This window comes from Equus caballus, chromosome 16 (genome assembly GCF_041296265.1).
Source record: "Equus caballus isolate H_3958 breed thoroughbred chromosome 16, TB-T2T, whole genome shotgun sequence".
NCBI classification, from domain to species: domain Eukaryota; kingdom Metazoa; phylum Chordata; class Mammalia; order Perissodactyla; family Equidae; genus Equus; species Equus caballus.
The window spans coordinates 25,696,783-25,720,763 of NC_091699.1; the positions used below are offsets into that span (position 1 = coordinate 25,696,783).

Consider the following 23,981-nt stretch of genomic DNA (forward strand, 5'->3'; position numbering starts at 1 on the left):
CTTGAAGAAAGTGAATTTATCTTTGGTGGAGCTGACCTAATCGGATGCGCCTTTACACAGGATGGAGCTCGTCCTGGCTTGAGAGATTTGAAGCATTAGAGACAATTTAAGTGAAGGAGATTCTCTGTTGTTGGCTTTGAAGATGGAGAGGGACATGTGGCAAGAAATGTGGACAGCTTTAGAAGATGAGAGTGGCCCTCAACAGCTCGCCAGCAAGGAAATGGCGATCTCTGTCCTATAACTGCAGGAACGGAAATCAGCCAACCTGAATGAGCTTGGAAGTAGACTCATCCTCAGACTTTGCAGAAAAGAATTTGTCTGTTTGTCATCTTGATTTTATCCTTGTAAGAAACTGAGCGGAGAGCCCAGCCACACCATCCTGTGGCCTCTGACTACAGCACTGTGGGCTCATACATGGGCGTTGTTTGAAGCTGCTAAGTTTTTGGTAGTTTGTTACATAGTAATGGAAAACTATATAAATGTATGTGGGAGACCTAAACAAAGGACAAATAACAGACAAAGACAGACAATGTCTGCCTTTGTCTCTAGTGTTGACACTAACCATTCACTGATCCAATTTGAAGGTTAGCCAACCAATGTGTGTACCTTCTTTCTTGAAGTCTTTCCTGGCACAATTCACCTTTGCAAGAAGGTGAGGCAGGAAAAGGAAGAATAAGGAATTGTTTTAAATGAGCCAGTTAAAGTCACTCTCAAGGCTCTTAGCAAACCTGGAGGTGTAAGAGTTATTGAAACTGATAAGCAACCTGAGGTCAAGCATTAACTATAGAGTCTTCTATCCGCAGGCAGTTTTGAAGTCAGAAAGCCCTGGATTGGAATCTCGCCTTTATTTGTTAACTGAAAAATGATTTACTTAGTCTATCTGAGTCTCAGTTTCTTCACTTTAAAATTATTATTCTTAATTATTGGAATAATGGGAATGAGAAGGTAAATGGAAAGCCCTTAGAGTGCCTGCTCATGGTAACAATTCAATCACTGGTAACTGTTATTATTAATATTTTCTCCCCTGGCTAGTTGATGACTATTCGTACAATTGGATCAAAGAGTGTCTGCCAATACTTCCTCAGTTTTCATCTAGGAGAATTATGAAGAACAAAAGAACAGGATTCCATCTTTCCTGCCCTTGTAGAGATGAGGAAGCCGGTGGCACATCCTAGAGCTATCAGGATGAAAGTTCTTATGATAACTGGGTGAAGTCAACCTTGACAAATACCTTTGGAATCCTGCTAAAACATGACTTATGACATAATAGAATTTGATATCAGGTATGTCTGCCGTAACTCATATGCAACAGGGATTAATTATTCTGTTATAGAGGTCTTAATTTAAGGCAGTTTTTGTATATCTGTAACTTAATCTCATGGCATTAAGCAGAGGGGCATCGTTATAATGAGGGTCTTACATGCTTTAAAAGCTCAACATACTCTTTAATGTTGGTAGTTGACAAGGTGAAAAAGGAAAGCTTTTCCTACCTGGCTGCTTTTTAAAAATATATGACTTCTTCATTTACAAATATTTCACATTTCCTTTATCCCTATTTATAGTAAACAAAATTGAAAAGTCTTCAATTCTGTCAGAATCTTTGAGCAATGTCGGAGAATAAAATGATATATACTGACAGGAGTTGCAGACATAATTTTGCCTATCTTGTCATCTTAGATTATGACACTTGAAAATAATTTTCCTATGGTTAAAATACAAGCACCATCCAATTTTTGTGTGCTCTGGAACTATACTATTTTATCTCAAGATAAGATTGAAAGCATTGTAAATCTCCCCTAACATTTCAGGTGAGCATAATGCCATGCTATACTGTAACAACATTGAATAAAAATATTGTTAATTTCTAATTAGTTCCCTTTTCTTTTTGTATTGGCATTTCACAAGGTTGTGTAAAAATAAAAATGATGGAAAAAATGTTTTCAAGGATCATAAACATGATTTGGTTTAATATTAGGGGGAAAAAAGTTGCTTTCATTTTGTTTTTAAATATTTGTCTTATCTATTCAAAATGCTCCCATTTCAGAGTAGAAATCAACTAGAATAAAGGCTGTGGTGGTTAAAAGCTGCTCAGGGTCTGGGAATGAGACCACCTGGATTTGAATCTTGGCTCCACTGCCTACCAGCTGTGTAACCTTGGACCAGTTACTTAACCTCTCTCTACCTTGGTGTTCTCATCTGTAAAACTGTAATTCTAATAGTATCTCCCTCGTGAAGCTGATGTGAGTATTTAAAAAGTCAATACATATAAAGTAGTTAGATCTATGCTATGTAAGTACTTGCTGTTATTATTAAGATAACTACAATAAAGTCAGTATAATATTGGATTGTACCAAATGAAATGGCTCCATGTTTATTTTCACACTGCCTCTTCCAGGTTCATTGTTGGCTGAGAATCTACCAAATATTTCCACGTGGAATTTGAGAAAATGTAACCCCCAGGGGGAGAGAATCAGTGGGTGGTATAGGTCCCTGGCAACAGGCTAATTCACTGCCAATTCAGATTCTTCCAAAGTAGAGATTGGCATTTATTGCTTGCCTTTTACCATTGCTAGGAGATGTTCTATTTTGGTGCCACCCAAAATTTAATTCCAATTAGTGGGGTAAATTGATAACAAGATACGCATGCTGCATATCCTTAAGAACATGTCTGTTGAGTGACTGCTTGAATAAATATTTTTAAAAGAAAACATCTGGATGTAGAACTGTTTGCATGCAGTAGGATGAACTTGAAGAGCTTTCAAGTGTCCCTTTGATTTGATGAAGGGCTACCATTGGCTTCAAGACCTAATGTGCCTACTTTACTCCCTGAGTGACAACAAAAGTGAGATCCAAAGTACCCTCACCATACCTCCAAAATGTGGTGGCGGGCCACAGAGAAGCACCACACCTTGACCTTCTCGGACAGACACAGTGCTTCTTGTTTTGGTTTCAAAGTCTTCAATATCTTGGAAAACAAAGAAAAGGAGGTTCAGAATTAGTTATCTTGGGGGAAAAGCATTTTAAAAATAAGCATTTTATTATTAACAGTAATGGACACTCATACTTGGCTGACTAGAAGATTTAGTTGACGTTCAATTTATCTACATTGATTATCTCTCAAAATCTTGTTTTTCTTTTCTTCTTTCTTTTCAATACAATTAAAAAGAGTATGTGATAAAGACATTTATTAACATCATTCACTATCTGTTTACTTTTATTCTCCCAGGCAGCCTGTAGCCCAGCAGGAAATCTTTTAAGCCCAGCACGTATTTACTTTCCCTGCCCAGAAAAGATGTGATTAAAAAAAGATTATGTAGCAAGTTTGCTGCAGTCTTCTAGCATCTCAGATTAATGGTTGTCATTTTGATGTAGATGGAGTCTGTGAGAATTTAGGATGGAATGGTGTGAGGAAGAGTTCTGTGTGACTGAGCCAATGAGAAAGAAGTTATATTTTCTAATTTCTCTAGCTCTCCTCCTTCACAAAGCAGCTTCATGATCTTGTTTGGGGTGCTCTAATTTCCTACCACATCAAAGAATCATAGAAATTCAGTATTAGAAGAGAGCTTACTAGTTATCTTGTTAAGCCATCTATTTGCAGTATGAAGCTTTCAACATTCCTGGAAAATTGTCCCCCAGCCTCTAGGAATGGGCAAATTGTTTAACTTCTCTGAATCTTAGTTTCTTCACCTGTAAAATTTCTTTATTCTTTCAGTCAGTCATTTAGCAAATTTATATTGAACCCCTACTAAAAGACAGGAAGGGGATTAAGGGCAGAAGATAAACTGGGGAAGATAGCAGGCATCTACCTTGCCCTAATTGTGCTCACTATGTAATAGAAAGACGAGAAGACCAGTTAAAAATCAAACAAATAAATATATAATTTACACATTGTGATGAGTGTTGTAGGTTGGAGACTTCTAGTTGTCTACCAAAATATGTTCTCCTTTCTTTCATAGTAATAGGGTTTTAGATAAAATTTACTTTTCTAACCAGAGGATTCATTTCCTAGACATCGTTGCAGATAAATGCGGTAAGCAGAAATAACAGTAAAACTCCCACCTATTATGTTTGAGAGGAAATCTCCACAAATTTTGATGTTACCCATCCACCCACCCACCACAACCACTATCTAGACTGCTAATGACATAAGAGATCTTGTTGAAGACAAAAGGGCCAACCATTATCCTGGGTACCTGAGTAGCTACATGGAGCAGAACCACAGCTGATCTGGAACACCAACTCTGGATCACTATACTAGAAATAAGTAAACTTCTATCTTGTTTGAGGCATTTATTTTGGGGTCTCTTTTTTACAGAAGTTTAACTTTTTACCCTAATTTTTTGTATGCTAATTTACCCTAACTTTTTACCCTAAAATATCTTTTGAAGGAAAAGAAGAGGGGGTAGATCTGATGGATGACAAAGAGATAGCAATGCGATGATGATATGGGGCAGGGAAAGCATTCTTTGCAGAAAAAAAAAGCAGAACTAAAACCCACATGTAGAAAATGGCAGAGAAGTTTCGTGGTATTGAAAGGAAGTCAGTGCTACTGTTACACAGTGGACAAGGATCAGTGAGACTACAGTCGTAATCAGGACATGATGAGCAATTATATTACATTTGGATTATATTGAAAGTACAAAGGGAATACCTGGAAACAATCAATGCAACAGTTGAGTAATATTTGGAACATTCACAAAATGGAATGCCATCAATGACTGGAAAGAATGTATTAAATCTAAAGAATCAATTTGGAAAGTCCTTGCATAGTGAGTCATACTGTTAACTTAAAAAAAATTGCTAAATACTGCTATGACATTATTCCATTATGGAAGAAAAGAAGTAAAAACTTAAATATGAGCATCTCTTTAAATTGGTGTAGAGAAAATTACAGAATGACGAAAAAATTTATCTTGGTTATCTCAGTGGAGTGAATGGGAGACATGGAAGTGGAGATTATTAAATCTTTACTTACACCTCTATCTTTTAAAATATTGCAAAGATTATGAACTGTGTGCGTATTTTTTTAGGTTTGCTTATTTTTAACAACTTTACTGTGATATGATTGAAGTAAACTACTGGTGGGATCCATATTATTTCCAAAATAAGTGGTTTTTTTGTACACTTTGCTTTCTATCTATGAAAAGTAAAAAGAGTTCAGTGAAATAGATGGATAGATCTGACATACAAATTAAATAACTCCACTTTTAATAATAAAAATATTTGACTCTACTTATTCCCAGCTACAACCCCTGCCCTTCCCCCATCTGCTCTCGATTAGCCTCACATTAATTTAGGACCTGGCATGTCTTTCTCATAGAGGATTTTAACCAAATGCACCCCCTTTCCTCTTTGGCCATAGAAAAGCTAAATCAGCCCATATATGTTGGCACCACTGATGAGAACATTTGCCTTGACTTGGGAGTCCTTCATAACTTGAGTTTGCATCATTTTAAATGTGACTCAATAAGAATCAGGCTAAAAAAGTGTATTTAAAACCAAAAATCAATATATTGAACTCATTGTTTCTATTTCTAGTAATAATATCAGGTGAGGATTTTATGATTTTTTTCTTACTATTATTATTGAAAGATCTCATTAAATTGTCATTAGTTTTTAATAGTCCCAAAAATGAAAACTCTCACAAAGGAGTAATGAGAAATTGAATGATTCTATGAAATTAACAAGCTCTGGATTGAATTCTCTCAATGTCACATTGTCAGTGTTTCACATTCCTGGTAACATAAATCATGTTTTCACTGCTAATCAGAAGCCATTATAACACACTGTTGATAAGGCCACTGATACTTTAATATAGTCTGTGTTCACTTCCACTTCAATAGCATCCGCTTGTAACATAATTTCTCCGAGCCTTTTATGATTACAATGGGGCTTCTATTAGCTGACATGAAAGGAAATCAACTTCTCTCAAAAGTCACACAAGTCCTGTTAGCTATCAAAACACAGTCATTCCAAAATGGTACTAATTCATGGGTTTTAATTAATTATTCAGATTTTTAAACAGATTAATAACACATAGATCATAGACAAGATATAATTTTGCCTTATTTAAACTAGATGCCGTCTCATGTGAAGATGCTTTGGACAAGATTTATTTTAAGTATATAGCTTGTATTTCAAGTATCTTTCTGCTAGCCAGAAACGTGAAATAATCCAGATTATTTTAAGGCAAGTTTCACTGAATTAGGTAGCCATTCGAGCATGCCATGAAATTTTCTTTTCTCTGTAAGACCTTTAAAGACTCTTGATTTATTCTCCTACAAGAAGAGGCCAAAGAGAGACACCAGTTTCTATTTTTGCCCTATCCATTTTTGCTTAAGAGAAAATAGCTTGGTGTGAGATCGTTCCCTGAGATGGTCTCAAATTCTCTAATATTTGGAGAAATTCCCCTAACCACTAAGGTGACCTGCCCAGGCTGTCCTTGTGCTCAAGGTACAAGTCCTGCAGTGCTGGTTGCTGTTAAAGACTCTGATTGTCGAGGTTGCTCTCATTAAGCCATTCTGATGACCATGGCTTATCGGATCCTGTGGTTTTATTGCTGGTTTTGGAGGAAGCATTTGGCAGGAGCATAAGCAAAAATGCAGTCACAAACAAGGCTCTGTTCCAAAGGCCAGCAGGAAGTGCCTGAGAATGGCCCATAAAATGAGCTTTAAAGAATTACAGGGCCATATGCTCTCTCCTGGAGCAACCAATGTGCAGAGGAGAGACAAGGATCACCAAAACGTACTTGAAATTAAGTCCAAGCAATGCGAAGTGCGGCAATGTCTAATTGTGAGGAGAACACATCTTTGCAGCTGCCATGTGTAGGAATGAATCTCAGCCTAATTAAAGCAAGAAAACTGTGCAGTCGCTGCCAGTGCCTGAGGATCACAATCAGAGGATGTGCTTGGCGATGCCAGCCCCTGACACAGAAGGAGACCAGTGGCTTGCCAACTCTCATAAGCTTGGAGGGAAGGCTATGGGTACTCAGGGTTCATTGACCCAAACCGAGAGGACAGCACCTGAAAATCAGGGATAGGAAAAAATATTCACCAGGAAAATGTGCATGCTTCAAGCAGGACATAGTACGGTTGAGTTGTTTAAAATCTGAATAATAATATTAACTGGACCTTTCTCTGTTTGCTATGTATGAATTATTTTATTTTAATGTTTTAAATCTTCTTTCCTTTTTTTTCTTTCTTTCATGTATTAAAGTAGCTACTATGTGCCAGACTCTGAATGAAGCAATTTCATTGAATCCTCATGAGGACTCTGGAATGTAGGTACCACCGTCACATTCATTCAACGAGGGAGGAAACTGAGGTTCATAGAGAATCATGACTGAAGACCACACAGTTTCTGTGTGTCAAGACAGGATTGAACAGGAGATAGTATGGATCCAGAGCTCACCCTCTCAAACATTATGCTATTCCTCTTTCCAGATGTTAACTGGGGTCATGCTACCACTTAGAACATACAAACTGACACTCCATGCTCAAATAAACAAGCACAAAAGCACAAAGCCTTTCAAAAGATTTTTGCACATTCTTGGGTTGGGGAGGAAGGTGCTGTATTTTTAGTATTTAGAAATAGCTCTGTGTCTGGTATTCTCATTCCTCTGAATCCTTGTTTTTCCCTCTCCAGGTATGTTTCTTGATTTATCTTCACCCTCATGTCCCTGCAGACAAGGAATTCAGCCCCTTATCCTGACCTACATACAGAAATATACACTCCCCTCAACCAGAACACACATTAGTATGAAGCACCACCATCACCATACTTTGTGCCTCTGTCAATCTCACTGATTTAGGAAGATGCAACACAAACATCTGGAAATCAAATATTAGCTATTTAGTTCTTAAAAGTCCTTTGGCTCCTCCTCCCTATTGCTTATGTCTTCTCTCTCTCTCTTTTCTACAATCTCCCCACTACAGTTTTCTCTTTCAGGAGCAAAGGTGAACCAAAATCCTCCTGCCCTCCTCTACAAAGAAGTTCACTTCCTTCCAGCTCCTGCTACCACACTCAGAAATTAAAGGATCTGCCCTAGTGCACACAGCTTATAAGGAAAGGAAATAAAATTTTAGTTCTAAATACCATGGCTCCAGAGGGTATTTGCTTATCCACCTGATATATTGCCTTTCTATTTAGAGCTTTACCCAAGACACAGACGCTGAGATTTGCCCCCAAATCAGAGACAGTGCTCATTTTCTCTCTTTCCACACCTCAAAAGCAATTTCAGCTATTTGTTTCTTTGAGGACATTAACTCTGATTTTAAACTCTAAGATTTCTTTTACCTGCTCTTTTTTTTCCCCACCAACCAAATACTATTTTCCCCTTTTGCGAATCCTTCTGGAGAAGTTGCAGCATTGAAAGCTTATGCTAGAGCAAACAGGACTGAGGAGCACTTGTTCACCTTCATGAGGCGGTTCCCGTGTTGGATGTATGTGCTTTGTTTTGGCCTGAGGCAAAAACATTTTGCTGGGCAAGGAAATGCTGCTATCCCGCCCAGCGAAAGGAAAATGGCGAAAGATTTCAAGAATAATTCTCTAGTTCTGCATTAGTCTGCGGAACTCCCAGATACAATATAGGTAACCTTTGAAATCAAAGTCCTCTTTAAAAATCTCAAGACGTTGTAGTAATCTTATTCTGAATTCCTATCTCTCCATCAGTTTTCTCCTTTGAAGAGGACCACTCGTGGGGAATACCAAAATTGTTCATGTTACTATTTGTATTTCTTGGGTGGTTTTGAACAAGCTGGAAGTCTTGGTGCTGTAATTAATTTCCCCAGGCCTTTATTAAGTGGCATACAAAAATATCTCTACTTAGACCACTTTCATTTTCCACCACCATTTTCAGGATGCTATATCTTCAGTTAGAGTGTTCATGATATTATTGTGTTTCCTAGCATAACTCAGTAACATAACATGACATAACCTAATAAAGCACAATGCTACTGTCAAATCCTGTAAAAGAGGCAATAGCTAAGTCTCGATATTGGATATAAACTTGGAATGCTAATGTCCAAGCAGGAAGTAAGGAGCTATTTTAAGAGTTTCTGGTATCAAATCCATTTACAGTCAAAGAGAAAATTCCTCCCCCCGCTTTTTCCTTATAAAAGGATTTTTATAAAAATTCATAAATAAATGGAAAGCAAGTGAGTTGTTTCCTGGGAATAATGAATTCATAAGAGCCATTTTCTTATGGTGCTTAAGATTAAAATATACAGGATAATAGTGAGGAGGGGTTGAGGCATTCTTTTCTATCAGCCCAGCATCCAGGTTTTCAGAGATAAGCATTTAATAAATAGAACAAGTATAAACAAATATGAAATACTTAATTGGTCTATTACAATATACACATAAGACTGGATTTGATTTTCTATAATGGACTCATTTGTCTAACTAATAGTGGTAAGGGGAGCAAAACCTATGACAAAAAAAAAAACCCGCAAGTGCAGACTTGACCTGTCTTCAAACTTGCTTCTTTTTAAATTTGCATATTCCACACAGTTAAAATTAGGTGAGTGAAAGAGAAGCAGACAAGAATGATGGAGTGATGTAATGTTGATGGCACAGGATAGATTGAGATGCCAGATTACTTAACTAGTACATTACACTGAGGTCTTCAGTGTTTCTGAAAAGAAAAGAAGAAATCTAAGTAGGCGTGCAAAGATTAAACAACCCACTAATGAATTCTGTACAAGGTTATTAGTGATACAATGAAATGATCAAGAGCACAGGTTTAGTGTCAGACTCTGTGGATTCAAAAGCTAGCTTCATTGTGCATTAGCTGTTGATCTAAGGCAAATTAATTAGGCTCTAGCTCAGTTTTCTCCACTTTTAAAATGAAGCTGAGAATAGTACCTGTCGCAGAGGAATGATGACGTAATGTCTTTAAAGTGCTTAGAAGGTGTTAAGTACAAAATAAATGATGTTGGGGACTTTAATTATATTATTGGTGATGCACATGCACATTACAAAAGTAGGATGTTTCGAATTTTTAAATGGGCTTTATTTTCAGTTTTCATCTTGGTGTCTGATGATGTAACAAAATCCATTTTCTTAAAGACTGAGTCTGGACCTTCATTCTCTGCCCATGCAGTAGCCAGCTCAAATGCTCAGTGTTATAAGTGAAAAGAAAAATGGCATAACGTCAAAAGCATGTAAATTTTATGTCAAGCACTGACACATCATGTTGCATTTTATTACAGAGAATGTTTTGCCAACTTGACACAAGCTGTTAGATAGAGGGTCATTGAACCTTGCTGCCCAGAAAGCTACACAGCCCAGCTGGAGGCAGAAGTAACCTCTTGGCTTGGTGTTTGCATAGCCAGAAAAATCCTAGGCCACCCTGCTTCTTCACTGTCTCGCGCTGTGCCTTTTGGCAAATGTTCATTTTTACATCTTTTATTCTACAGGTAGGACAGAGCCAGTATCTTATTAGTCAATCATCTCTAAAGAGATTTTTTTAGGGCTATTTGTGCCTCCTGGGATTAATAAATGGTACAAATATTGCTCAAGTGCAAGAAGAGGAGTATCTGGAACAGGTGAAATCTTCACATGAATAAAGGATGCCCTGCAGCATGTGGGAAGATGTGGACACAGCTGTGTGTGTCATCAAGGCGTGTTTTTGTCCAAAAGGAACACTTGAGGATTTTGCTGAGCATCTCCACATGGCAGAGGGAAAACATGTGTTCCATTGTGGACGCTGAAGGAGAGTGGGTTTTTATTAGATTTTGGCTAAACCTTTGAAGGCAACAACTAAGAGCTATGGAGGGGGGCAGTGAAGGGCTTTCCAGCACAGGGGGAGGGGAATTCTTATTTACTGAGACCCTTCCCAGTTCCTGGAACTTTATAAACATCATCACGTTTAATCTTCACAGTGGCTCTGAGATGTAGGTACTATGATTCCCATTTCATAAACAAACATACCAAAGTTCAGAAAGGTTAGGTAACTTCCCAAGGCCACACAGCTAGAAGGGGCCTGAATAGGGACTCCCCCGTAAGCCTGCCTCCAGAAGAAAAAAAGTAGAGAAAGGAGAGAAGGGGCAAAAAAGGAATGCAAAGGAGAATTTTTTTATCCAACAGTAAGTGAGTGCAATCTGTCCTGTCTCTTTTGGAAGAGAGCCCTGTCCTGGTACTTAGGTCTTGCAGGTGGTAGCAAAAAAATTAAAGTGACCACTGACATCCCAGAGGTCCGAGGGAGTTTGGTCAGAGGCTCAGCAGTGATTAGCTCTTGTGCTAGGTCATCAGCAAAGGGGGCTGGAGGGATTAGTTTTGGTGGCAAATCAGGTGAACCTGTGTCTTTTCAGGAGCAATCCTACTCGTTCTCCTTCTTGGTCCACTTCTGTGATGCTCATTAGAGTAAAAGGGAGTGATTTCCACAATGCAAGACTCCAGCCCCTTGATAAGAGTGGTTAATGCAAACCATTACAGAACTGTGGCCCTTTTCTGACAGAGCCCTTTTATTCATTGTGACGGTTTAATCAGAGAGTTCGATTTCAAAATTTGCCATCTACGTAGACTATGAAAAGTAGAGTTTTCAAGATAATGGGGCAGAGGGCCTGACTAAATGTGTTACTACCCCTGTTTATATAAGGAGTGTGAAATGAAAGCAGTTTTTCAAAGACCTCCCACAGACACAAGCTCTGGGTTTACCAGAGTTTTTATCCCACTGACTTCAATTTGTAAGAACTTGTACGATTGGAGTTAGGGAGACTGATTTCAGGGTTGTTGCTAAATACTGTTGTTTTTCCATCAAATTGTTTGACTCTGAGCAAGGTCTTTGGAGTCAGAGTTGCAATCTGCATTTCCTTTGCAGCTTTCTCCAGCTCAGCCCTGAGGGGAATTAGGTTCAGTGATAAGGATTTTTGCATGCATTGTCGTTTAGAGACACACACACACACACAGAGAGAGAGAGAGAGAGAGAGATTATTTTAAGTAAAATCCTATTCTTTTCCAAAGCACTTTCACTTCTGTCATCTTTTTTAATATTTAGAGTAACCTTGAGAGGTGAATAGGAGAGATTACCAATGTGTGGGGTAGGTATAATTGGTTGGTGGTTGTATGAGCATGCACTTAGTGTTATGCAAACAAATATTTAAATTTTAATAACTATGCATTGCTTTTTAAAGTTTCCTTCTATTTATGAAGAATGACACTATTTTTCTGGATACAGTGGTAAGAAATATGCCCTTTCAAACAAATTTACTTATTAAAAGTTAAAGCAATTTGATTGGGAAAAATAAATAATAGTGTTACCACACAAAGGGCATGATCAGCTAGCTACAAGACAAAAACCAATCCATCAAGAGGCAAGATGGTGGCAGAGAAACAGCATTTTATTAAGCTATAAGCTGGCAAGATGGAAGATGGTAGACTAGCATCCGAAAGAACCATCTTAAGTGGAGCACAGAATCTTGAAGCAGTTTTATAGGCCAGTGAGTTATAGGGAAGGGGGTTAGGAATGTTGACCTCTGGTGTTACAGTCTGGGAGTCACCCCACCAGATCTTTCACTTGTCATGGATATCAGCATAGAATCTATGTCCGGGGGTCATCACATTCTTAGGCAACTCAAAGGAACAAAGTTATTGCCTTATCACAGCTGGGAGGGGGCATAAAATCTCCAGAGCATGTATATCTCCTGGAGGGTGTATATCCAGCGGGGCTAGTTAACTACTGGTCACTCAAATTTACAACATGTTTTCTTTTCTACAATATGGCTTCCCTTATGTCAACTTTGTGTTGAGCTGGTATCAATAGCACAGGTGATACATGGATATTTCAAAGGTAATGTATAGATGCCTGAAGTTTAAGAATCTGGTTTAAGAAAATGGGTCATTTGAGCTCCAGAGGATATGGTGGACCAGGAGATAGGACTCATTTGAGAGAACCAAAGTGGTCTGTGTTAGCAATGCACAGAGATTTGGGAGGTGGGGGGATGGAAGGGAGGACAAAACAGAAACAAAAGGAAAATCAACTTACAGAATTCTGAGGGACTTTTAGAAAAAGTCCATTCATCTTAAAATGATTTGTGTTCTTCTGTGTCAATATTCCTTTCCTCCCCCAAACTCCCACAAATGTTTTGATACAAACCAAAGACTAAATGAATGTGTTTTCATTTTAGTGAGTCTGTTATTTGGGGGGGCATAACTAAGAAAAGAGTTACAGTCTTGGATAAAAACAGGAGAGAAACAAAAAAAGCGTGTAAGAGCCAGGTCAGAGAAGACTACAGCGGAGGCAGAGTTGAAGTTAGAAGGGATCATAGGAATGTCTGTTCACTGGGATACACAGGAATCTGGACACTGATTTTCCCAATTTTTCTAGATTTATCTAGATTTTAAGAAGCAGAGAGTTCCAGTTCATAAGAGTTTCAGATCAATGAAATTGGTCTGAGTTGTAGTACTCATTTCTGTCAAAGCCGAAATTGGAAATTTCAGTCTCAGACCTGTTCAACCAGCCTACTCAGACTCCTTTAAGTATCTGCGTCTCATAGACAGATGCTCCAGAAACACTGGCTGATTTAATAAGTTTATAAAAAAATGAGTGAATTGCTTGCATTTCAGTATAATTTGCCATAAGAATCTCTTAAATGTAGAGGTTGTTCATTAATTCATGTATTCATGAAATTATTTTAAAAACGATCAGACTTGGCTGCTATTGTTTATTTCTGTGACTATCTTTCCCAAATCAAGTGTCTGGGTTTATCTTTGCATCCCAGTACACAGCATGGTGCTGGCATACAGTAGATACTCAGTAAATGTTTAATGATTAGTGAACTCAGAGAAATGAAGATCACTTTAAATAGCTTATGAAGTTATTCAGGGATCCATGTGATACAGTCCCTCTTTCTACTTTTCACTTATTGTTCAGAAAACTCCAAATACAATGGACACTTTATTTTCCTGTTTCTCAGAACACTTTGATTTTCCTCCCCTTTATGGCCCCTGGCCTTCCAGTTTCTTCTGCTTGAAAAATTCCTCCCAGATGCTCACATGGCTCGATTCTGCCTGACATTGAAATCTCAGCCTGCACGAACCTTTCTAGTGGAGCCTCCGTCGGCAAGCCAATCTGAAGGAGCAGCTGCCCAGCTCTCTCTCTCTTTTCCCCCAAAGGTCCAATCACTGTCAGAAATTGTTATTGGTTTAATTTATTTCAATTTTTCCTAAATAGACTATAAGCTTCAGGAGAAAGGAGATCTTATTTTCCATGCAGTAACTAGCCCAGCGCTCACAAAAAGCAGGTATTCATAAATATATGTTTAATGATTTAGTAAATAATTAGAACTCTAAAGTGAATGAATGACTGCAAAACACTACATATATAGTCCACAATATTTTCTCTAGGAATTTGAAGAGAGGATAAGACTAATTTTTGTTGGATCATAGAAGATTTCAGAGAAGAGGCTAGGTTTTATTCTGAAAAATGGTGAGGTAGTCAGACTCCAAAATACCCCCAGTGAACCTGCTCATGGTGTCCACAGCCTCTTCTAGTCCCTTCCCACCACATTGTACCAGAATTGGTCTGTGCCACCAACAGAGTGTGGCAGAAATTATGGCATGTCGCTTCCGAAGTTTGGTTATAAAAGGCTATGGTCCAGGGGCTGGCCCTGTGGCCGAGTGGTTAAGTTCGCGCGCTCCGCTGCAGGCGGCCCAGTGTTTCGTTAGTTCAAATCCTGGGCGCGGACATGGCGCTGCTCATCAGACCACGCTGAGGCAGCGTCCCATATGCCACAACTAGAAGAACCCACAACGAAGAAAACACAACTATGTACGGGGGGGCTTTGGGGAGAAAAAGGAAAAAATAAAATCTTTAAAAGAAAAAAAAAAAAAGGCTATGGTCCAGGAGAGAGAGAGACAAACCTATGATCAGAAGAGGAGTTTGTTTATTTTATATAAAAAGAAAGAGTTGTCACATAGTTGAAAGAGAATATTTGGGCCTTGGATTCAGATAAGCCTGAGTTGGAATCTAACTTTTGAATTTATAAGCTGTGAGACATTGAAAAGGTTACTTTTCAATGTTCCTTAATATGCTCAGTGTCTGATGCGTAAAGGGCATTCAACAAACATTTGTGGAAATGGGGAATGAATGGATGAATCTATAATTTTTTTAAACGATGTACTACTGGATTATTGTGCGAATTAAATGAGATGCTATAAGTAACCTGTTTCATATGCTGTGTCAAATAGCCCTCAATAAGTTAATTGTCACAAAGATTTAGAGTTCATTTAACTTACACTTAGAGTTAACTTTTATATATTTATTTTTTCTCTTATGTTTATTATTTTGTATTTATTTATATTTACACATAAGTTTCATGAAATTCATATATAACTTATCTGTGGGTATCATATAAGCATGTTATGTAGCTATCTAATAAGTGTGTAATGTTATTACATATATTTTACACATAAGATGCAAAACTCAGAAAGCTTAAGAAAACTTGCCAAAAGGACGCTGAACTGGTGATTAATTGATGGAGCTAAGTTTCAAATCCCAAGGAGTATGACATACAGCTTTTACCACAATGCCACACTGCCTAAATGAACAAGTAGGCAATTTTTTAGTTCATTCTAATTTCTGCTATAATAATAATCATGTGTTCACTATTTGATCTGGATTTCTTTGCATTCCAGGGACAGACATTCACTCAAAGTAGTCTAACCTTAGAGGAGGAGGGCAGGTAAAAAGGTGTCAAGATAAATCTCAGGCGAACACAGTACAGGAAATAAATCTGAGAACAAAAAGGTCAACTGCCAGTTTTCTCCCTCCAACTCTCTTTTTTCCTTTCCCATGGGCATCATGCTCTCTGTCATCTCTGCTTTTCCTCGAGCAGCTCCATTCTCTTCTCTACACATGAGTCTCCCTCTGTTTAATTATAGTTTATGCACCAATAAAATTTCAGCTGGCATTTCATTTTTGCCTTATTCTAGCCACTCCCTAAGCTTCTCAGCTCCTGAGCCTACCTGAAGTTCATTTGTGTCCCTTACACGAGATTTTTGAGATGTCCAATGCCATAGAAAGTGGCCACAGAAAAGAGGTTCCCCATCTAGCGATCTGGGCCTGCTCTTTACAAGACTCGCAGAATCTGTAATTATCATCTTCAGCATAGTGATTAATCAAGGAGACCACTGTTCAATTGTCTCAATTAGATATTTCATTTATTTAAAAAATAGATTAAGTATAGTCCAATCACTTATTCAGTAATCAACCAGAAACAACTGAAAAACGATCTGTTTACTCACAGAAATACTAGGGTCAAGTATGCAGAAAAAAGTTAAAATGCCTGAACTGCTATCTTTGAACGTTTACATATCCTCTTGCCTTATTAAATACAAAGTATCTGTGACCTTTTTAATTAAAACTATTTAATAAATGTAAATATCAAACTGATTTCTTGTGTTTTCTCACTTTATGAATGTCAGAAACCCAAAAAATTGTGCTACTTTTAAATATGATTGTGGCAGCCACTGTATGGCGCCCCATAGCCCCCCAGCCCAGGTAGGAAGTCACCTGTCACTTTGGGGGACAGTTACAGCTGAGGGCTTGCTACCTTCAGACCTGGGTCTGTCTGCCTGAGACTGCTCTGAGGATTTCTTTGTACCATGGGTGCATATCTGCCTACAGAGAAAGTAGGCTAGACTGCTGGGGATTTAATGTCCTCAGGAGGGGCCCTCCACCAATGAGGAAAGGGAGCTGGTATGTAAATAGCCCTTGCTCTGTGGTGGGGCAATTGTATAGAGACTCCATACAGTCTTCAGGAGGGGCTCAGCTGTACTGAGCCGCAGTGGCCCACAGTGACAACCCACTCATTGGCTTACTCTTCATGGGTTTTCTCCCTTCCCTACATACTTCCCTACTCCTTCACCATGCTTCCTGATGTTACCTCCTAAATACACGACTTAACCCAAATCCTTGTCTAGAGGTCAGCTTTTGAAGAATGCCAAGCAAACAGAAAGAACGTGCTATAGACGTTTAAAGCAAGTGTCATCTGCCATTTATTAAGCAGCTACTATTTGCCAAGCACTGCGCTAGGAGCTGAAAATGCAGCAATGAACCAAAGAGACAAAATTGATTTGTCTCCTGTGGGGAATCAGTGTTTCTCTGAATTTTTTTTTTCATGGCACACATGGAGTTTTCTGAAGCTTCACATGAAATTTAAACAGTCGATTTCCTTAATTATTTCTTGATAAAGCAGAGAATATGATGTATTATGGAAACAAATCAATTTTTGTTTTTCTTTCAGTGAATTATTACCTAAAGCACCAACGATAAGGGAAATTTGTTGTTGTTGCTACCACTTTTAAAATGTTGCAGAGAGGCGGAGAAACTCACTCTGGTATTCAGCAACCCAAACACGCTGCAACATCAAACACCTGCCCTGAATCCATCTTTGAGACTACACAGTTAATGGTATAAAGTATTAAGACTCACCTCTGGACCGGAAGAGGCGCTGTGTTGCATAGCAAGCAGTGATAGAGCCTCCGGATGTTTTGAGGCTGCACCCCCAGCTGGAAGCCACAGGCAGGCAGGGTGATTGACTCTCCAAAACACAAAATGTTTTTGATATTTTGTGTTTCTGAAAAGTTCTCTTGCTTGTCATCACAAAGTCACTTACAATCAGGGAGTCAATTTGTATTCAAGAGGTTCTCTTTCTCTCAGCAAATGGTTTATAGGCACTTTCACTAAATTGCTTCCCTAAAAGAAACAGACAGGATCTCATCTGCATTGGCTTAAGGATACCTCTGCCTGAAGACAGAGGAATGGCCTAGATGACCCTCAAGAACTCTATGCCTCAGAATCTGTGAAAATATCTTCTAAAATTTTGCTTCAAATTCAAAGCATTTTTGGTTTTGATTATTTAGACACAGACTTTCTTTACTCATCTAAAGAAAGGTGACTTTTTAACATATAGTTTCACATACCTCATGTACTTTCACATATATGCATGTGTGTATATATATGTTTGTGTATTTATATTTAATTCTGTTATACATTATGCTATATATACATGATTATTACATATTGATCACCTGTATGAGCACTTATCCATTGAGTAACTCAATAGATCCTCAAAGTAATTTTTAATGTAGCTGGAGAGGTAGTGTTTCTCTAGTTTCTAGTTTTACAATTAGGGCTCAGAACGCAACTTGCCCCAAATCACATCCCTTGTAGAGACAAGATTTAAAGACTCAGCTCATTTAACTCAGTAAATTCCTGTCTCATCTCTTCATTTCCTGTTGACTTTACCTATCTGGTATTTAGCTTTCTGTGTTTTTCCCCTACCAGTAAATTCATGGTTAATTTTCTCCAAATAAAAGTTTAAACAGTTAAATTTAAATAAAAGCAATTTAACATCCTGTGAATAATAAACTGAAACATATGGGTACTTCATTAATTAATTTTACAAAAACTTATTCACACATGGAAATATCTCACCAAATTGGGTTTTTGTGGCACTTCCATTCCTAATGATTAATTAGAAAAGCATTATGGCAAACTGGTTAGAATCTTGGGCCTCAGAGTGAGCGTGACTTCAAACACCCTTCCACCATGCGCTAGAAAATTACTTGATCTTTGTCTGCTTTTGTTTATTTATCTGTAAAATGGGTTTACAATAGTACCTATCTTTTCCTTTTGCTAAATGATATGAGATTATCCAAGTGGAATTTTGAGTAGACGCTCAACAAATGTTAATGCTCATCATTGGCAGAATACATCTAAAAAAATATTCCGAGTCTACTTCAGGGCTCAACAAACTACAAAGACCCATAAACTAAACCCAGCCCGCTGGCTGTTTCTGTAAATAAGTTTTATTGGATGAGCCACACCTGTTCGTTGATGTACTGCTTCGACCCTATAACAGCAGAGAATGTGGCCAGCAAATCAAAGATTTTTACTATGTGGCTCTTTAGAGAAAAGTTGTGCTGACTCCTGGTCTACTCCACCACCGACGCTCCTTCAGATTAATGTATCAGTCAAGCCTGCCCGATCGATATGTGACACAGTCAAGAAGAGGATCTGAGGAAGGAAACTGAAGGCACCCTCAGACAAAGGGAATTGTACCATGGAGCAGAAAAAGGCTGAACCCGAGAATGTCAAGATGACCTGGAGAAATAACTCCTCAGGACTCCAGCAATATTCCAAGGATGGGACAAGCAGAAGAAGTTGAGAGAGTTGACTTTTAACAGCTGTGATCCCCAGACACAAATGAAACTTCTTTTATTTGAAAAACTAAGCTGTTTCAACCCACACTTTTTTATTAAAGGTATTTATGAGTACTCTTCCAATCCCTCACACATAAACCACGCACCACCCGAGTCAGGCCACTGCACATTCAAGCTTTGTGACTCGCGTGAAGCATGATTTACCTGCATTACAACAGTGAAAGGGAAATAAATTGGGTGATTTCATTACTTTCTGTTCAATGAAATTCTTATTTTATTGCTAAGCTTTGACACTTTTTCCAGAACCTCAACTATCTTTTCTCTCACCCACTAAGACGGAGCAGCAGCACCAAAAAATCATCTGGACATCTGGATATTGCATTCAATAATTTATTGGAATCTCAGTCATACTGCTACAATGAAAGCAGAGGAGATAAAAGGAACTTTACCCACACTACAAATAAAGGAGTTGGAATAATAGTCTTTTTTTTTCTACCTTCAAAATATTAAATTTTATCAATCAGAATCTAACAGCTCTGGGACCAGAACATGCTTTGTTGTTAACAATATCTCAATCACACGTATTGCTTTTCCAATACAACTTGCAGGGGACTGATTTGTGATAAAGCTGATATAGGAAATGCAGAGGGGGATAGACATATAGCCAAATAAATCAGGTTAAAATGAAATTGATGGAATGGACTCAAAGGCAGCTCTTCACTCGCCTTCTCCAGTTTAGATGCTGCATTTGGTCTAATGGCTGCCTTTGAAACCTTTGTACCTAACCTATTCATAGGAAGAATAAAGCATCAGAAACTACTATGATCTAGGCACTGCTGTGATTTAAGAGTTTGTCTTTAGTTGATAAATGGGCTTTCTCCAGAGGAGAAATATCACCCTGCGGTACAGCTTTGGGCTTTGTGGAACAGCTTACTGTGTCACCAGCCAGTGTTGCGTCCTGCCGGAGGGGCTGAATGTGGAGGGTGGTGATGGGTTATTTAGGGCAATTGGAGACTTTACTCTTAACTTCTACGTTGTGCTGCCTCCACAACAAACAACTACTTAGATTTTAAGTGGAAAATGGGCTTTGTCAACACTGGACTAATCTAAGTGAATCAAAGACCTACATGTAACAAATAAAATCGCAAGAGTACTAAAGGGGAATAGTGTTATAAACGTGGGCTTGAGAAATGTTTATACACATGTCACAAACAAAAATTTTAAAAGAAATGAGAGATGAATTGAATTACAAGAAAACAATTTTACATGCTAAAATTTCTATCTGATTAAAATACCACAAGCAAAGTAAATATAAAAGTGGAAATATTTTATATAATTTATAATAGAAAAATGTTAATATACTTAGAATAAATAACTTCTGGTAATTAATAAGAAAAATCTAAACTCCTCAATATAAAAGTAGGCAAAGATTGGGGCTAGACCAGTGGCATGATGGTTAAGTTCGTGTGCTCCGCTTTTGCAGCCCAGGGTTCACAGGTTCGGATCCTGGGTGCAGACCTAGCACTGCTCGTCAAGCCATGCAGTGGCAGCATCCCATATAAGAGAGAGGAAAATTGGCACAGATGTTAGCTCAGCGACAATCTTCCTCACCAAAAAAAAAAAAAAAACAAAAAGTAGGCAAAGACCATGTTTAGGAACTTCATGAAAGAATTCCAAATTTCCAATAAACATATGAAAAAGTTCAATTTTATTAATAACCCAAGAAATCCAAAGTAAAACCACAAAAATTTGTCACTCATCAGATGCTAAATGAAAAATTAAGCAATATATAATATTGAGAGTGACTGAGGAAATAGCATATGCAGTGCTGCTGCAAGTATAATTTGGTATAACCATTTTTCAAGGGTTGTTAGTCAAGACGTATTCACATTTAAAACGTAAAGCCTATTTTCCGCAGCAATTCAACTTTCTAGTATCTACTCCAAGGATATAATTGGTTAAATGAGTCAAGGAATACATAATAGATAGTTATTATATCACTGTCTAATGAAGTCTAACAAAGTCCATTAACAGCCAATTACTTAAAATAATATGGTAAAGTCATATAGTCAGATTCTATGTAGCCATTTAAAAGCATGAATCTACCTATCTATATTCCTTGATGCCTAATAATTGGAATTATTTGGGGTTTATTTCTGGGCCCTCTTTTCTTTTGAAAATTTCACTCTTGGTGACTTCAACTACTCCCATGGCTTCAAGTAACATTTATATGGAGACCATTCACAAATTCATCCTTTCCCTTAAAACCTACAACCTACCAGCACCAAATGCTATAGATTAACATCCAAAATTTTTCAACAATATCTCTACCTTTCTCATTCTCCCATGTTTTCATCATCTCACATCTGAATGACTGCATGGTCTCCTAAGCTGTTTCACTGCTTACCCAATTACAATCTTTAATACATTATCCTATATGTTAGCCAAAGAAATTCATTTTAAAATTTGATTATATAATCTATTAAACAATGTAATAGATTAGATTATGCAATCAATTAAAAATGAGATCATGTAATCTATTTCTTAAAATTGTATGGGATCCTATTGTTCTCGGAATAATTCGAAATCCAGAGCTTGGGCAGTGAGGCCAGCATGACTTGACTCCTGCCAACCTCTCCAACTTTCTCTCACACCATTCTCTATTTTCCTCACGAAACTCCACACCGGCTGGCCCAGCGGCCCAGCGGTTAAGTGCGCACGTTCCGCTTCGGCGGCCCAGGGTTCGCCAGTTGAGATCCCGGGTGCCGACATGGCACTGCTTGGCACGCCATGCTGTGGTAGGCGTCCCACATATAAAGTAGAGGAAGATGGGCATGAATGTTAGCTCAGGGCCAGTCTTCCTCAGCAAAAGGAGGAGGATTGGCAGCAGTTAGATCAGGGCTAATTTTCCTCAAAAAAAAACCAAAACAAAACTCCACAATGCCCTTCTTTTCTAGGTTTTGAATGTCTTGGCTCCTCTAGCCTCTAAGCCTTTAAACATATTTTTCCCTCTATATAGAATGTTCTTCAACTCCATCCCTCACATCATTTATAGGAGATTGGTTGCAAATTACCCTCAATTCCTCACCTCTCACTACATCCTCATCCTTTGCAATGTGACTATAAATCACCTTCCTTCTCACTTGAGGTCTGTTTCACCACTGCTTCACCTGGTCTGGCCTTGCAAACAAAATACAGCAGACGTGACAACATGCCAATTCTGAGCCTAGGCTTTAAAATAGTTCTGTACCGCTTTGCTCTTTTTCTCTTTCTCTTGGAACCCCACCCAGCCACCATGGTAAAAGCTTAGACTAGCCTGCTGGAGCATGAGAGACTCTGTGCAGAAGAACTGAGCCAGCCCAGCTGCCCCAGCCTGGCCTGAGAGAGGCCAGGAAAATCCTCAAAGCTGTTTATCAAATGATCACCAATACGTAAGAGAGCGCAGATGAGACCAGAAGAAACCAGCTAGTAAGGCAAAGACTTATGATAAGAAATAACGGCTTACTGCTGTATACCACAGAGTTTTTCTCAGTGTTGGTTTCATAACATTATTAAGGCATTAGACACAAAAAACACAGCAGATAACTGATATTGGATGAATTCAGATTTTGATTCATTGGAGATTTCATCCATCTTGAGTCCTACTTTCCTGCTCCCCTAATAAATAACTCCTAAATTGTAGTCTCTCAGAGATTCTTCAACATTTATTAAGATTTTTTGTGCTGTATATATTTACATGATCCTACTACCTACACAGACTCATGAGTGCTGAGGACAAGGTTGTTTTGTCAAGCACTACACCTTCAACATATCATAGAGTGTCTGACACATGATAGCAGCTCAATAAAAACAAGAGGAATGAACGCATAAATATGTAATGGAAATTAATTTATAATATATTGTTCCCGAAAAAACAAGATTAAAGGTTGCTTATTTCCATCCCTGTATTGAAATGGAATGCACTTCAATTTATTCATGCAATAAAATACTCTATAACAGTTAAAAGGAAAGAAGTAAACCAACATGTAGAAATATGGCAAATCTCAGAAACCTAATATAGAGTGGGCAAGAAAGTTGCAAAAGGAATTGCATTCTGATATAATTTATATAAAAATTTAAAACAAAGGCAGTAAAATCACAAAATCATACTTGGAAATGTTACTTCAGGAAACTTCAGGAAAGTGGTTACTTCTGGGAAGAGAGGCAGAGAAGGAATGGAGTGAAAAGTGATAGCATCTGGAACATTTTATATCTTTACAAAAAAGATCTGATTCATAAGTAACAAAACCTTAACACATGTTTATATCCTACTATGCCTATAATATTTTTCTGGTCATTTCTGTATGCTTTAAAATTGTTGTCATTTAAAATTTTAAGAGGAAAAAAGTAAGTTATTTAGAATGATCCTATTCATATAAATTTATGTGTGGGTGGGTGTGTATATATGCATCTGGTGAATGTGTACGTAGGTGGATTTTTTGGAAAGACGATGTATCTTGTGGTGTTTTTCAACCTTTTGTATATTCTTTAAGCTGTCTTCAATAAGCATGAATTATTTCTCAAAAAAATGCAATAGACTCATGCTTGTTTTGGGGAGAGAGAGATTGATTCAGATCAGAATCATTCATCACATGACCAGGTAGAAGCGCAATAATTTTGATAAGTCGAATCAGTTGAAACTAGTGTCATGGATATGCATGATTACTTAAACAATTTATCGAGAATTAGCAGACAAAATTACCTTGGAAGATTTTTACTTTCAGTATGCAGCTATTATATCACCTTTTATTGACATATAATAATTATAGGGAGAA

General features: G+C 37.9%; 1 protein-coding gene across 5 annotated transcripts in view; it reads right to left on the reverse strand.

Moving 5' to 3' along the window:
• The window catches only part of CNTN6 (contactin 6), a 295,621-nt gene that overhangs the window by 122,183 nt on the left and 149,457 nt on the right, over nt 1-23,981 (reverse strand). For all 5 annotated transcript variants that reach the window (XM_014731452.3, XM_070238578.1, XM_023620065.2 and 2 more), the window contains one exon: nt 2,870-2,965. In XM_014731452.3, coding sequence (XP_014586938.2) covers nt 2,870-2,965 — 96 coding nt within the window. The remainder of the gene's footprint in view (nt 1-2,869; nt 2,966-23,981) is intronic.